Source organism: Pantherophis guttatus, chromosome 1 (assembly GCF_059756535.1).
Source record: "Pantherophis guttatus breed Tessera chromosome 1, ASM5975653v1, whole genome shotgun sequence".
Taxonomy (NCBI): Eukaryota; Metazoa; Chordata; class Lepidosauria; order Squamata; family Colubridae; genus Pantherophis; species Pantherophis guttatus.
This window is the reverse complement of record NC_142063.1, coordinates 305,722,111-305,738,815: the sequence shown is the minus strand read 5'-3', so window position 1 is coordinate 305,738,815 and position 16,705 is coordinate 305,722,111. Positions and strand designations below refer to the sequence as shown.

The 16,705-nt window shown below is 38.4% G+C and overlaps 1 protein-coding gene across 2 annotated transcripts in view; it reads right to left on the bottom strand.

The window, feature by feature from the left end:
* TTC7A (tetratricopeptide repeat domain 7A) overlaps positions 1 to 16,705 on the bottom strand; it is a 177,810-nt gene that overhangs the window by 51,576 nt on the left and 109,529 nt on the right. Inside the window, exons 17-19 of one of the 2 annotated variants that reach the window (XM_034427623.3) lie at positions 11,841 to 11,938; positions 6,635 to 6,769; positions 1,105 to 2,221 (exon numbers count right to left, since the gene is read on the bottom strand). In XM_034427623.3, coding sequence (XP_034283514.1) covers positions 2,178 to 2,221; positions 6,635 to 6,769; positions 11,841 to 11,938 — 277 coding nt within the window. In that variant the 3' untranslated portion in view covers positions 1,105 to 2,177. Of the gene's footprint in view, positions 1 to 1,104; positions 2,222 to 6,634; positions 6,770 to 11,840; positions 11,939 to 16,705 lie in introns of those variants that run through there. The other variant, XM_034427621.3, reaches the window with a different exon arrangement.

The window sequence follows — 16,705 nt, the reverse complement described above, 5'->3', positions numbered from 1 at the left end:
CGCAAGGGATTATGGGGACGTTAAATGAAGATGATGATGATGGAAATAAGGCAAAACAGACTTGTGGGGGAGAATGCCATAGGCTATAAACAAAGTTGCCCATACTTAATGCTGAAGGCTTTATCTGAAATGCCATCTTTTAAAGGCCTGGGTAAAATTGGGGAGGGGGAGGGACAGACTTCTTTAGAGAGATATTGAAATATCTGGTGAAGTGCTGAACACACAATCGGTGGACTTTATTCACAGGCGTAAAAAGCTAGTCAAATGCATTAAAATAACCTGCTGAATTGGGAACTAAATGAGGGTAACAGGAGGAATATTGCATAAGGATTTTATCATATTCAACTATCTGTTAGCAACCAACAATATAATTTTATCTATTAAAGGGAGGGGGAGGGGGAGGAGGAGGAGAAGAAATGAAATGGGCTGGAGACATAAGCAATTTGAAAATGTGAGCACTGAATAGCACTTTTACTGGATTTTTTCAGCTGCTGTGAATCTGTGTGGGCTCATAAATGTACCATTTGCATTGCCACAATTAAAAAACAAAAAAAATGTAACAAGATGAAATGTATGTAAACGAGAACAATAAAATATATTCATGGCAGCGAGGAAGATTTTAACAGTGAGAATTATTTATTCAAAGGGTGGACTGAAAATCAGCAGAGGATGATGCATGTGGGTGGTTTAATTTAGGTTACAATTTTTTAAAAAGTTGAAAAGCCAATTTCCATCCTATTGCTTATTCTATGGAAAATAAATAAAATGCCTTGATAAAGGCAGAATTTTTCTAGCAGCACAACAAAAAAAATGGTGGCTGATTGTTGAGAAGAAACTTTGAAGAAACTTTGTTGACACTTGCCAACAAATAAAAAAAATGGGCTCAAAAAGCAGATTAAATTGACAATAAATACGTACTTCCAAGAAACTAAATTTTATGCTTCTATTAGTCATTTATTTTGCTTACTGGTAAACCAGAAACACAATTAATCTATCGAACTAATTTACAGAGGGCTACAGAAATCAAACTGGGAGATTGAAGGATTGTTTGAAATAGGCTGTAAATCTTTACTTTGTATAGAAATATTTGAACAAAAGTTGATCTTTTTCTTTTTTTAAAAAAATATACATATGCCAAATCTTACTTTAGATAGGAAATGAGTGGGAAGCGAAGCTACTCATATAACAGCTTTGTAAATAAACCTATAAAAGAGGATGGGAAGGAGGAGGAGAAAGAGGAAAACAATTTTTGTCATAAAATCTTTGTGCTCATATTTGCAATTCCCTATATAATGATCTTAAATTAGAATTATCTATCTATGAAGGGTTGTGATCCACAGAATACTTTAATTTTACAATCCTACAGCCATAAGAGGAAAGCTTGGTAGATTAGACCAGCGGTTCTCAACCTCAACAATTTTAAGTTTACCGGCTGGGGAATTCTGGGAGTTGAAGTCTCCCACATCTTAAAGTTGCTAAGATTGAGAAAATGCAACTTCCCTTATGCTTCACTATTGACTATGGTGGTAAGGTTGATGAAAATTATAGCCTAATGGCTTTTGAAGGGTTATAGGTTTTTCATGCCTTAATGAAGATCTCAACATGGAACAGAATAGGTACAGGTAGTCCTCAATTTACAACCAAAATTGAGCCCAAAATTTGTTAAATGAGACATTTGCTATGTGAATTTTGCTCCATTTTACGACCTTTCTTGCCTCAGCTGTTAAGTGCATCATTGCAGTTGATAAGTTAACCTGGTTGTTAAATGAATCTGGCTTCCCCATTGACTTTGTCAGAAAGTCACAAAAAATGATCACATGATCTTAGGACACAGCAATGGTCATAAACATGAACCAGTTGCCAAGCAATCTGATCACATGATAATGGGGAAGTTGGAAAGTTCATAACTGTGAAAAAGAGTCATAAGTCCCTTTTTTCAGTGCCATTGTAACTTTGAACGGTCACTAAATGAAGTGTTATAAGTTGAGGACTACCTATACAACATCCCACACCAAGCAGCATAGGATTTACCTGCCACCTAAGAAGAACAATGAAAAAGTAGAACAGGTTTAGAGATGATGAGAGAACTGGAAATCAAATCTTATGAGGAACGGTTATAGGAATTGGGATGCTTATCTTGTGGAAGAGAAGATCTCAGGGAAATGTGATAGTTGTCTTCACAGAGCAAAAGGAGCGAGGATTGGACTTGTTCGCTGTTGCCCTGGAGAGCAGACACAGAAGCAGTGGATTGAAACTACAGTGAAGTTAAATATGAGGAAGAATTTCAGATGACAAGAACAGTTAACCAGTGGAATAGGTTATCTCACAAAGAGATACGTCCCCTTTCACTGAAGTCTTTAAACAGAGGTAGTCATTTGTCTAAAATGCTTTAATCCTGCACTGATCAGGGATTTGATTAGAATATTTTTAAGATCCATCTCTACATTTTTGTGATCCCTGTTCACTCAACTACAGATAAATTAGATGGCCATCCTGTTTCCAATGATACTTGGTCAGACATCTCTTAAAGTTAACAAACAAATATGAAGTTAACAGTTTTTATGCCATTAGCCAGACTCCCAAGGTTTTGGGTTCTCCATTATCTTCATTCAATGACGCAAATGGCATCATTTGGGGCTATTCAGCAGTGCACAGTTGCAAGAAATGGAGTTGTTCCTTTAAATTCCTTGCAGCTCTGCTTGTTGGATGAGAAATCCATCCTCCTCTCCCTCTTCCTCACCCTTCCTCCAGACTGGAGACATAAGGACTCAGCTGAGATGTAGATTTATTAGATCTATTGATTGTAATCCCTATCTCAGAATTTATAGTAACTGAATTGGAGAACAGTGCAGTAGTTTCCTGAATTTCCAAATAAATCCACAAATACAGGCTGGCTATTAATTCTTTTTTACTAAAAAAAGTTGGGTTTATATGACAAACTAGGTTAAATTGTCTAATCTGGGTCAGAAGTTATTATTGCATAACACACTGAATCAAACTGGTCACCCACATTTTGGCCTAGCATGCTTGCAAAACTTCCTTGTCTGTTTAGGTTAATATCTTTTGTGAACCCAAGAAATTGGATAAATGTCAGGTCTGCCATCTTTGGCTTGGTGCCTCGCTGGCATCCTGCCACCAAAGGCCAGGAGGGAGGGGGCATGGGGGGAGGACAAATGGGCAATAATCATGTATGGGGATGTGATGGGAATTAGGGAGGGGGAATGATAGGTTGAGGAAGACCAGAGAAGCATATCTCAGGATTTCTCAAAACACCTATGTGGCTCTTTGTAATCTAAAGATGAATTGGTCATGGAGGGAGGGCTGGGATGAGTGGAAAAATTTCTAACTTTTCACATGGGAAATTTAGTTCTAGCCTGACTTTACTGCAGCCAGCAATCTTTGGTAAAAGACCTTATCACTTCACCCAAATGGAGTCAAGGGTCTTTCTTTCCCAAGGGACCTGATTGGGGCAGGTCTAGCAATAACTTTGGTCTAATGGTTAAGGCACAAGCCAGAAAGCATGAGACAATGAATTCAAGTCCCTCTTTAGTTAGGAAGATAGGAAAAAATATTTCATTGCTATTTTACCACTGGGTTCTGAGAATGACAGCAAGTGCTTCATGGATGGCCTGTCCTCTGCAGAACAGATCTGCAGTTATTTTTTGAACAGTATTACTTCTGGCAGTTTATTGTTGATGAACCATATCAATTTGCTGCTGATATACAATGGAAAGAAGCTTAGAGTTGGTTTATGTAAAACACTGATCTGGAGCTCTGAGTGCATTTGAAAGCAGTGTCAAGAATCATTCTTCTTGTCACTACTCAGGCGGAAACAATTGGATTTCTGTCCTGAGAAATCAAATGGCTTTTTAAAGTGCAGATGAACCATCTGGGATCAAAGTTCCCCTTATTGCTAGTTCAGGCCTTTTTAACCTGAAAAAAAGTACAGCTGTTGATTGAACTTTCTGCAAAGAAAAAATGTCTAGGATTTGTTTTGTCAAGGACTTTGTGTTTCCAGGTTATGAAGATAAGATATAAGAGCCACTGAATGTTTCAGTTTTGAATCATTAGAGATGAACAGACTATTCAGATGATAACTCTCTTGGACTGTTTTTGTCCAGCAAGCAGCCTTCAGCATTACATTTGCCTCTAATCCTGGAAGCAACATTTTATCTACCAAATATCTGTCTAATTTGTGTAGCCTCTGATCCTTGGGAATTGAAGCCTGCCTCCCTACTGTATCCACTGGTGAGAAACCTCACTTGCCTCTGGTAGTAAGAACAGAAACAATATTCTGGGACTGTTTCCTTGTTCTCTGGTCACAGCAAAAGCTAATAGGGACAAGTATAACTATTTGGTAGGTGGAAGATCAGCATAAAATTCAGGAAAGTGATGTTGGCCAATATACTTTGATTTTTCCCAGAAAAATGGCACCAATGTTGTTGGAGAGGCAAGCAAGGATTTAAGTCCTTGATCTTACAGTATAAATATGTTGAGAGATTCTACCTCAACCTTTTCCCCTCAGATTTAAAATCAGATTTCTATGGAAACTGTCTATCACAACTGAAACACTGAAAATGTATTAGAGGAAGGAAATGAATGTATTACAAGATTACTGTATATATAACACAGCAAAACATATGTTTTCTATTAGCTCACTGTCTTGTGCTATTCTGGAATCCAGCAGCACTGCACATTGGTGGTGCATTCATTTCAATATTTCTTTAAAAGATAATTTTTAATTTGCTGCTGGGGGATGGAAATGATTTGTTCTGTTTTGTCAATGAAGAGAGAGAGAAGGATTAGCTATTTTAACCATCTCTTTGCATTTGTGCTGTGGAACATAGTATGATCATCCACCTGGTAAAGTCTGGAACTGGGGCATTTAGCCGATTACTTCAGCAAGTTTTCTGTGGAATGGCCATATTTGATAAAGCTTGAGTTTAGTTAAGATGACTGCCAATGGCAAGCAGAGAGACGCATCACAGTCAGGAGAAAAAAAACCTACAAAAGAATAAGTGCCACCTTACTATACAAAATGCAGGTTACAACAACTACTACAGGGTACAAGCAGCAGCCAATAATAATAAAAAAAATCTCAGTAAAATGCTAAATATTTTACACTCTCTAATTGTTCATATTTCTGCAAAACAATTCCCTGTTTTCTGATATTTATCAGTAAATATTTGTAACCTTTTAGCCTTTTTTATTATGATAATTAGTTTAAGTTGCAGATGTCTAGTATGTACATTGTCTTGGTATAGGTATATTAAGTATATGTAAATGTAATAAATATGCATGTATAAATAAAGCTACCCTGGAATGGAAAGCCACAAAATCATACATTGAAAAGAACTAAAGTTTAACTTTTTGCTCAGTACCGGTACAAGAAATTCAGTACTAGAACAGTTGAAACAGAGAACTGAAGAGGGACAGCTCGCTACCCTCTAGAAATTGGCTTGGTACATTGGACAGTTTCTCTTAATGTCAGTTGAAGTCTCTTCTTCTGCAACTTCAGTTCTGTTGGTCTAATTCTGCTGTCTGCATAGGCAGAGAACAATATTTCTCACTATTTGCATGACAGTACTATAAGTATTTGATGAAAGCTTAATCTCCCATTCAGTAGTCTCTTCTCTAGATGATTACTAGTGCATCTACAACTTTTATATGCTCTATGATTTATTGTAATTTTGTTTATGTTTTGACAGATTTTTCCTTTTTAGTTGCATGTTGTGTACATTACTTTGTGATATTTTAATACGAATGCAATGTAGAAATATATTTTAAGAATTAAATATATGGATACACTTAATTCGTTCAGCCTTTCTTCATAGGACTTATTATTTAAACTGCAACTCTACAGTCACCTTACAGGGGAGATGGGCGGTATAAAAATTTAATCAATAATAATAATAAATTCTGTCAGAAGAGATAGGCAACTTACAGACATGTTTGATATTATCAACATTTCCAAAGATCTCAAAAAATGGAAATTTTCTGCTATGCGATGTTCAGGCTCACCTCCTTTTTTAAAAATGAAATAAATATAAATGAATTAAGCCTCTTGTAAGTTTAATGCACTTATTCTGTGTTTGACTTCTCACCAAACATTTAGGGACACGTGGAATTAAGGGCCAATCTTGTCTTCTGATAGTGGCAATGTGGTCCTCAGATAAGATAACATAGATGGATGATCTAAAGTTTGTATGTAATCTCCAATATCCTATCTTCCTAGAATTCTTCCAAATTTTGACTGAAAAATGACCAAATTTCCGTAATTATGATTTTTTTGTGATTTCCTCCCCAAAATTAAACTTTGAAAACCATTCTCATTTCTACCTTTGAACATTCCCAAGCCACCAGATAGAGGTGGATTTCCTCTAAGAAGTTTCCCCCTATAATTTTATTTCTATTCATAACCCCCCCCCAACCCCACCCCCCCCCGAAAATATGAAGTTATCCAGCTATCAGATGGCTTCCTGTGGACTTCCAGAAAATTGTAATGCAAGATTGCAGCTCTTCCAACATTGCCTACCTGCTAATATAAATCTGTGGAAGATACTTTGCAACCACAGTATTTATGCCAAGATGATTGTCAGAATCTTAGAATGAATATCACATGAAAACAACTTACCAGCCTGCAACCAGATCTGCTCAAGAGTTGTCCACAGCTGAATAGGCCCGTGCTTTGAGGCAGAACTCTGCATAGTTATCTCTGACATGGCCTGTTCCAGTCGTGATGCTGCAATGGAAGATGCTCGCTGGGAGCCTGGAAGAAGAGGCAGAAGATCTGACTCATATATTATTCGATTGCTGTTTATATACGGGGGTGAGAGATAAGTACCTTGATTCACATATTAAACGTATGGCCCAGTGGGAGGCCCATATTAAAACAACATACCGTACCTCATGTGTGGCCAGAATCAAAAAACCACATTTAATACAGCACAATTTATGATTAAAATGGTCCGACTGAGATCGGCATATGTGGGCCTGATTGGGGTAGATTGAAGGGGTGATACAGAAATATAATTTTATGTCATTTTATTCTATTTTACAAATTATGTATTAAATTATTGTATTTTATCCTATAACTATCATATTTTACCCTACTCTCATTTTAAATTGTTTGTTTAGAATTTTATTGGTAATACGTGTTTGAACCTGTATGTTGATATGGCCTATAGGCTAATAGATAAATACATACATACTGTACCAGGGGTGAAATCTATTTACCTTCCTTACCGGTTCGGAAGTGCACGCACCGCATATGCTTGCTCACTTGCGTGTGTGCGTCATGTGTGCGCGCATACCTTCTGCACATGTGCAAAACCTTCTGTGCATGCGCAAAACCTTCTGCGCATGCACAAAAACTTCTGCGCATGTGCAGGAGGTAAAAAAAACAGTAATGACACCTGGGCGGCGATCACTACCGGATCGCCGAACCACAGGAAAAAATCGCTACCGGATCATGTGATCCGGTCCAATCCGGGAGCATTTCACCCCGATTGATACATACATACATACATAAACATAATCAAGCTTTTGAGGTTAACTATATAATTCAAATGATGGTATTTAATGAAAAGTCTATAGCAGTTTCTTATTCCTGGAAATCATTATTAGCCTTGATGGTAGTACGACTGTGTCTGAAGGCCATCTCCTGGGAAACTAGTGGACTTCCTTGTGCAGATGATTCTTCATTGCAAGAACAGAGTTCAGTTCTCCTGCAGGGCATTGTTTATGCCCTTATGTACTTCCAAATCAACAATGAAGCAGCATTACCCCAAAAAAATTCTTCTGCTAGGTGTACTCTGAATTGTATTTTTTAAAATCTTCACAAGCATTCCAACGCTGGCACCTGTTAAATTGAATTCTGAGGTTGCGGTATGTTATACAGCAGATATTTTCCTCATACTGTACATTAAACCCTAATTTTGCAATTGTAAAGGCTAGGAGTTTGTGACTTTATAATTTAAACTATAGTTCATATATCAGGAAGCGGTTGCACATTCTGTAGGTATGAACAGCCCCAGGTGCAATTTTTAGAATTTTAGGACTGCAAACATAAGAAAAGGAACTATGCCCAGAAGCTTAGAAAGCCACTGCCAATGAGGACTGGACTGGAAAATGTGGGTAGTCTACCAGGGGCTGGGCTGGGTGGTAGCACAATTTTGCGCTGGTTTGGCTCCTTTTTTCAAAACTGGTCCCAACTGGTGTTAGTAGGGGTGAGAGATCCGCTATCTTGTGACATGCCACAGGGCTCAGTACTCCCTCCACTCCTTTTTAACATCTACATGAAGTCATGGGGCAAGATCATCTATCACTTTGGGTTAGGTATCTGCAGTATGCTGATGATGCCCAAGTTTTTATTTTTTTTTATTTTTTTTTTACTCCTGGTGACCCAAGTGATGCTGTTGCTGCCCTCTCTTTGTGCCCAGGGACCTGAAAGGGGTGGTGGTGGAGGACCACAGGCTTCAACTGAAACCTGGCAAGACCGAATAATTTTGGGTGCATGGGGCTCCGAGATTCAGGACTTTGTTATCTTTGACTCTGGATAGGGTGGGACTACTCCTGAGAGACCTGGTTTGCAACTTGGGGGTTCTCCTGGACTCACAACTCCTGCCTGAAGAGCAGGTGGCAATTGCTGCTAGGAGAGCCTTTGCATAACTTTGGGTTGTGTGCCAGTTGCTGCCTTTTCTGGATCAGAAACCCCTGCACTTATGGACTTCTAAGTGCATTCAGGCCCAAGTCATCTCATGGTTGAACTATTGTAATGAATTCTAAATGGGGCTACCCTTGAAGAGCATTCAAAAGCTGTAGCTGGTACAGAGTGCAGTGGCATGGTAGTTCTTGGGTTCTGAAGAAAGGTCCATTTAACACACTGCTCCATGAGCTGCATTGGCTGCCAGTCTGCTTCCACATGGATTTCAAAGTGTTGATGATCTCCTTTAAAGCTCTTCATGGCATAGGTCCAGGTGACTTGAGGGACCATCTCATCCCACTGGGATTGGCCCATCCCACCCGTGCCAGCAAAGGAGGCATGCTGTGAGTCCCGTTGATCCAATTTATTCCAGTTAGGGGGCCCAGGAATAGGGCCTTTCTCTGCCACTACATCTCTCCTCTGTAACACCTTGCCCCCTTATGAGGTTGGCCCCAACCCTCCTGACCTTCCGTAAGAACATAAAGACCAATGGGGGAGCATCACAGTGGAGGTGGCTGATTATCAATATATCCCACTTCTCCCCCGACCCTGCACCCACTTCCCTCCCTGCCTTCCTTTATCTAATTAATCTCTCTCTCTCTCCCCCCACAAATCTATCTATCGTCTATCTATCACTATCTAGATAACCATCCATCTAATCTTTTATGATTGTAAGCCACCCAGAGTTACCCTGTGGTAAGATAGGCAGCCAATAAATTTTATAAACAAACAAATAAACACATACATACTATGCAGGTTTTTAAGAACATAGATTGTATTGCTCTGTGCCACATTCTGAGAGGAATTTAGATTTTGTGAACTTGTGAGCTACCATTTCTTTTACGGTAGTTAGGTAGAATCTTAGAATCTTAGTAGTTCAATCTACTCATTTGAACTACTCTTCAAACACAGATATGTTTTCGTCATATAACAAGTAGCTACTGAAATCTAAGTCCACTAAGCATCCCTTGAAACTCAAATTCTTGTTTACACAGCCTTCCTACTAAGCAAAAAAAAAAAAAAAAGAGAGAGAGAGAGAGAGAGAAAATTGTTCTATCAAATATGAAATAAGCTGAAACATGACATCATCATCATCAGATAGTGGTAAGTCATCCATTACATGAGGAATATTGGTTTAATATTGGACAAATTGTGTCTTATGCCTACAATTGTGAAAAAATATCCCAGAAAACAAAAAAGGGGGCCAGAGGGTCTAGGGAATGCCAAGGTCTTCATTTTCCCGTTTCTCCCTAAACTTCCTGGTTGCTGCAAAGCACATTCTGCCTGGCCTGGATAAGAAGAGCCTAATCATATCTCAGTACAACTATACTCAGGGCAACATGAAAGCACATTTCATGAATGCACATGAATTCCCCTCTGGCTTATTGCAGAATTTATGACCCTAAGCTTTCAAGTAGCTAGCTCATTTCTAAGAAACACATCAAGGCTTGGCTTTTTTTCTATCTTCCAATTGGCTTTCTTCTGTCAGTTTGTTGTAAATAGACTTGAAAAACTATTTGATCAAAAGGCAAGTTGTCGATCTGAAATCAAATATATTCAAATAGAACATTCAGTACCATAACTATACCAAGAATCATTTGCTCAGTTGGCATTTACTTGAATTTATAGATTTCTTTCCTGACTTCACAACTCTTATAATCTTTCTGTGCAACATTATCTCAATTTTGCAATAATAACCTCAGTTAACTGGAAAGATGGAGTCATCAGGAAAAATTAAGAATGCAAAGGCAAAACAAAACTGCAACCTGTTTTTTAAGAATAAATCCCATCAGTCTTGCCTTCTAGGAAAGAGCAGTCTTTCTCCTGTAGGCTCCAGTCTCCTGAAAATGGCCTTGAGGGGGGGAAATTAAGAATTCTTTATGGCATTGAATATCTGGACACAAGAACCCTAGAAAAGGAATCCTTGAAATAATTTTCTCCATTTTTAATCATTCTGAAGAATAATGAAAGATCAAGAAGAGTCAATCTGAACCTCAAAGTTTTCTACCATTGCACTGGAACTTGGAAACCCTGAGATTAATCGCAGAAGCCATGATATACACAATTTCCTTGCTTCCCTGAATTTCACTCTACACTCTTTATTCTCACTAACCTCTTTATTGAAAATGTGTCAAATTCACAAACGGCAACAATCAGTTGAATTTAAAGTACTACTTTTGGGTTGACGTTGACCTCTCAGATCTTCGTTAAACTGATGTCAGCCCTCTTTGCAAACAGCTACATCTCTGAGCATGTGCATATTTATTTGCATAATTTCTTGATCAGAGGTCCATCAAAAATAAGATTTTATTCAACAGTTTATTTAGTAACTGTTGTTTGGTCTATATGAATATGGGGTTGAATTTATGGATGTGATTATCATGTCTTGAAGGTAAGCTTCAAGGTTGATTATGTAGAGAGAATCTGTCTGACACACTTCTGTAATTTAATTGCCCATTCCTGCTATGTCTGCAAGTCAGCCAGCCATTTTAACTGGTTCAGCATTTATGAGACATTATAAAATAGACAGATGTGGCCTTTAATAATACTGAATTGCAATTTCTTTATTCCTGGGTGACATGGGTGAAAAAGACAATATTCCATAAATCCGTGGTGTAGCTATATTTTATTTCAACAATGTTCCTGGGAACATTGTTGAGAACACAGAAAGAATTCTGATAGATTAGATTTTCCTAATCCAGAATTAAGTCTAGTAACAGACAAACAGATGCCTATAAAAATCTCACACTCAGGAAATAAGTATTTATTAAGTGACTCCGTGGCATATTGCCTATGGCAATAGAAACAGTATAAAGCCATCATATGCAAACTGATACAACACACAGCACATATATTGGCTTTTGGTTATGAGATACATAATTCAACATAATGTGTCAAATTGGGGAACATTGACCTAACATTGACCTATTTTCAGATGATTATATCCACAAAAGTGTTGCCATCATGAGTAGGGTAACATAATAAAATATTGAAATAAATGTATTCCTCATAATATATTAGTAGGGAAGAAGAGGTTTGTATGGAAGAATGCATTGAATTAAAAAAACAAAGTCTATTTATATGTGATCGTTCACACTGGATTTAGGCCATCCGTTAATCTCTTTGTTTCTCTTACCAGAATCATTATCATGGGCATCAGGTAGAGTAAGATACACATTATTATTCTTCTTGGCTGGTACTGTCTCAGTTAAACTGTTTGCTTTCTCTGAATCACTGGAAAAGAACAACAGGATAAACAAGTTAATTATCACTTACCTAAAAGACAGGGTATATGCTAGAGCCAGAACGCCGTAGTAGTTGAGGGCTTTGACTAAAACTTGGGAGGTTCTAGCCAATGTTTAACCACGAAGATTCAGTGGGTGATTTGGGGCCAATTATTTTATCTCAGTCCCACCTACCATACAGAGTTGTTGTGGGGAAACAAAGGAAGAGGAAGTGCTTCTGCAGAAAGATGGGAGAAATGTAAACAACAGCAATAATCAGTCCTAGAAAATGAGCATCTATCAACCTTGAAAGGTGAAATGTGGGTGCATATGATATAGTCGTGGTCAAAATTACTCAGGCAGCAGGGATTTCTGTCAAAAAGACAGAAGATTGTTGTGTCACAAGCCATACTGTGTGAAAATTTCGATAAAGCAAACTGCCAAGGCAGGATGATGATGTCAGTGGTGATCAATGCACTTGGATTAATTTGACATGTTTTAGCAAAGTGTGGCTTCTGTTGCTGAAAATCCAACGGTTTGCTTCTTTGTTACCTGTGAAGTAGGGAAAGTGTGATCTCTTCCTAGTGTAGAGAATTGTGTTCTTCTCCATCGTAATGAGGAAAGCTGACTGAAGTCAAAATTATACTTGTCATCACTGGTTCAGTGGCTTATAACTAACTATGGGTTGTGTGTGGTCTCTGGCACAGAATGTTTTTATTATATTTTATCATTTTTCTTTGTACATGATATTCTAACCCCTGTCAGCTGCCCTGAGATGCCTTGTGAGTGGGCACCCTGATCATTCTCATGCACCGAATCGATCTGTTCATGGTGCAGAATAGAGAATGGGTCACCTGATGTCCTACTTTCCATCTCTATTGTGCTGCTCTTATGTACATAAAAGAACTAAGGCTGGAATAACCAAAGACTATTTTCTCTGTACAGTTCAAGCTAATTACCCACAGTATTGTTTCCTATGTCTCTGACAAGTTGTGTCCTTTTGTTATAAGGATATAGATAATGTAATTTGTGGTTATTAAGCCCCCTGTGCTTTTTATCTGTTACCTTTCATTCATCTTTTTCTCTCTCCTTCTCTCTCTCTCTCTCCCCCCCCCCCCTATCTCCCTGCCTCCTCTCTCTGCTTTTTGGCTGCCTTTTGTCCCCTGTTGCCATCCAATCATGTTTATATTTGGTGATGTTTAATAAATAAACATCAAGTTATATTTTTGATAGCTGAACTAAGCAGTGTGTCTTCTTGCTCTAAATGGATATAAGCACTCATTGCAAGGGGGCTGGGTGGCAACTAAACTGGAAATTACCCACAGTATTTTTCCACCAGCTAAGTAGTGCTGCATACAGCCTTTGACAGCAGCAAAAAGAGCAGCCATTCCTGGAATGGAAACGCATTTTCTGCTCAGAAATTAAGGCTTGTTTATATAACTAAAGGGGGAAAAACCTGGGATACTGCTTCTGCTATTAATAAATAAAATCCTAGGAGATATTTTAAGAATTAAGTTGGTATGTTTGCACTGATTCACAATGTTTATTTATTGAATCTGTATCCTTTTTTAAATCAAAGGGCTTGGGACAGCATTCACTTCTTTTCTTCCCTCTCTTACCCATTTTTTCCAGCAACAACTCAGTGAAGGTAAGAGAAAGAATAACTCTAATACTAATCATAGTCATTTTAGTAAGATTTTTAAACACATACATACTAACCAGTAGTGGGTTTCACTTACCTTCGCTACCGGTTCGGAACTGTGAGTGCATGCGTGCGCACAGGTGCAGAGCGTTCGTGATGACGTTCGGGCCGGTAGCTGCCGCCCGCTACCAGTTCGCCCAAACTGGGGCGAAGCGGTAGAAACCCACCACATACAAACATACTATAATGCAATATCATAATTGAGAATACAAAAAAATCAAACAAGACTTTAAAAAGCATCACATCAACAGATCCAGCAGGTTGGACCCACAAACTCTGTAATGCTTTGAGTATTTCCACTGAAAACAATTGGCCTTAATTTAATATGAGTGACATTGATTTCAATAGGTCCAGCCTTAAATATACCTAAATCTGAATCCCATTAAAGGATCTTAATATTAGTTTCTAGAAGGAGAAGTGGGAAAGGCCATTTACAATATACTTTCCATTGAAGTGTAGCTAGACATAGATCTGAGCATATATGAGTCATTCTTAAATATATGTGTTTGTGTGTGTATAGTGGCAGGAAGAGATACTGCCTAAGATTATCTAAAAGAAGGTCATTTAGGGTTTTAATATCAAAATGTGCTCCTTGAATTGAGCCTCCAAATTAAATAGTTTTTAATTACATTAACACCGTAATTATGATATATATGACAATGTTAGCTAAAGCTTGTGTGTCAGTAACATTCAACACAAAGTTTGAGTACATGACTGTAATCCAGTTTGTTAACCTGCCCCATCTGTCTTCTTTCAAAAAACAATCCCTATTAACCCAGGCATATGTAAAATAACCATGATTCTAGGGCCAGATGGTCTATTAGATTGCCTGTATTTTGCTAAACTGTATTTAGTTTTAGTATTCATCATTTTTAAGCATGGCTGGTTTATTGGGATGGTTTGATTTAAGATTACTGTTATCACTTGTTATGAACCCACTCCAGGTACAGAAATAAAATCAATCAATTAATACTACCAATGAATAATGTATTAGATTTCAAGTCCCATAATCCACCCTGCAGAGCTACCACATAGGAAAAGCTCCTGTCATCACAAGGGCATGAGTGAATGCTAATATGTAGTGTATTCCATTTTTATTCACTGCTACTCAAGATCAGTAAATAATCAATTAAGAATGTCATTGTTGTATGGTATTAAATAGGAACCCTTGTCTCCAAGTAGATGTATTGCACTTTATCATTCTTTGACAGGAACAACATCAATGAAAGAGAACAACAAGCAAGCTCTGCTAGTATACCAGTTGGTGGCATTTTGCCAGGAAAAAAAAATGTTGGAGATGTTCTGTGGGCTTGTGTAAGTGTCCTGGCATCTCTGTCTAGCTACAGCACAGCCAGGGGTAAAAGAGAAGGGATTTCTTCCCTCCCCCTCCCCTCTCTTCCCCTGAGTGTAAGGATCTGATTCTGCTCTCCATGGAATATGCCTGGCAGCTGGGAGTGACTTCAGATTTAGTTCTGGTCTGTCCATTTGCCTTGATCTGCAATCCTGCTAAGCTGTAATGAATTCTAAATGGCAACCTGCATTAAATTTTCAGGTTTATCTCTGGAATGGAGCAGCATTGGAAAGTCAGTCCTGTCTTCGCTCTGAAAGGAAGCGGGGAGAGGGGATGATCCCTTGGATCCTGCTATTCTCCAAACAAGGCTTGGTAACCATGATGGTTATTTCCCAAGGTCTGGTTCTTAGAGACTTGGCTGGTTATATGATATTGCCTTCCTTCACATTTCCAAGTGATCTAAAGTGACATATCTTTCAATGCTTGTTTGTGGATGCTTAATGGTTTCTACAAATTTCAGGTCTCTTACTCAGCCACCTATATTTAGATTTAGGCAGGGATCCTAGACCTACTAAAATGCTTGTAAATCCACTCCAGGATTTACAAGTATGTAAGTGGGTGCAGTGCAGACATACAACCTTCTTTTTCTTCTCATTCTAAGTATAGGAGATGGAATAATGGAGTTAAATGGCAGGAAAGCAGATTCTGATTAATCATTATTTAAAAAGCAGCTGGACAGTTGAATACATTATCTAGACAGGGGGCAGACATCCTTTCTTGGATGTCTTCCAATGGAAGCTAGACAATAAGGATGCTTTAATTTGGATTCCTTCGTGCAATAGGGCATTGCACTTGATGGCCCAAATGGCTTCTTCCACTTCTATTCAATAACAAGAACAACATACATTCTTTAAGAAGAATATTTTTTATAATTGAATTGCTGTTCTTACTCAGGAATTTACTTATTTATATGATTTATATAGCTACTCATCTGTGCATCTGCACCACTTACAAGGATTAAAAATGCAGAAAAACTCACAATATATAATCCTAGGTAAACAATACCACCACTTATAAGAGGAGGGGGGAAGAAAGGTGCATAGGAACAATAGCAGAGCCATCAAACCACCTGACCCAAATGCCTAAAGAAAGAGGTGGATCTTCAATGATGAATTCTTCCTTACAAAAAGGCTAATGGGGCTGGGACCATCCCAAATCTCTAGGACAGAGGTCTTCAAACTTGGCAGGTTTAAGACTTGTGCACTTCAACTCTATGCTGGCTGGAGAATTCTGGGAGTTGACGTCCACAAGTCTTAAAGGTGCCAAGTTTGAAGACCTCTGCTCTAGGAGAATGCTGTTCTGTAGGGCAGGTGCTGCTACCGAGAAAGCACAACTCCAAGCTCCAACAAGGTGGCATTGTTTGAAAGAAGGGGCCCAGAGCATGTCTTCTCTACTAAATCTGGTGGGTGGCCAAGAAACAATGAAAGAAAGATAGTCCCACAAGTAGCCTGGCCTATGCCATCTCGAGTTTCATAGGTGATTATTAGTGCCTTGTAAGGTAGCTTTGAAAATGTTTAGATAAGCTAATAACCCACTTTAATGTCTCCTAGCCAGTTGGCCCACATATATGTTGCCAGTTTAGGCCTAAAGAAAATGTTTTTTTAAATCTTTCGGGAAAAATTCTTTTTTGATCATTTGGTGGTAGAGATAGCTTCAGGTCTTTGAGAATATTGCACCAGACGCACTTGTGACTGCTTCACATATGGACCAAGGGAATGGCTAAA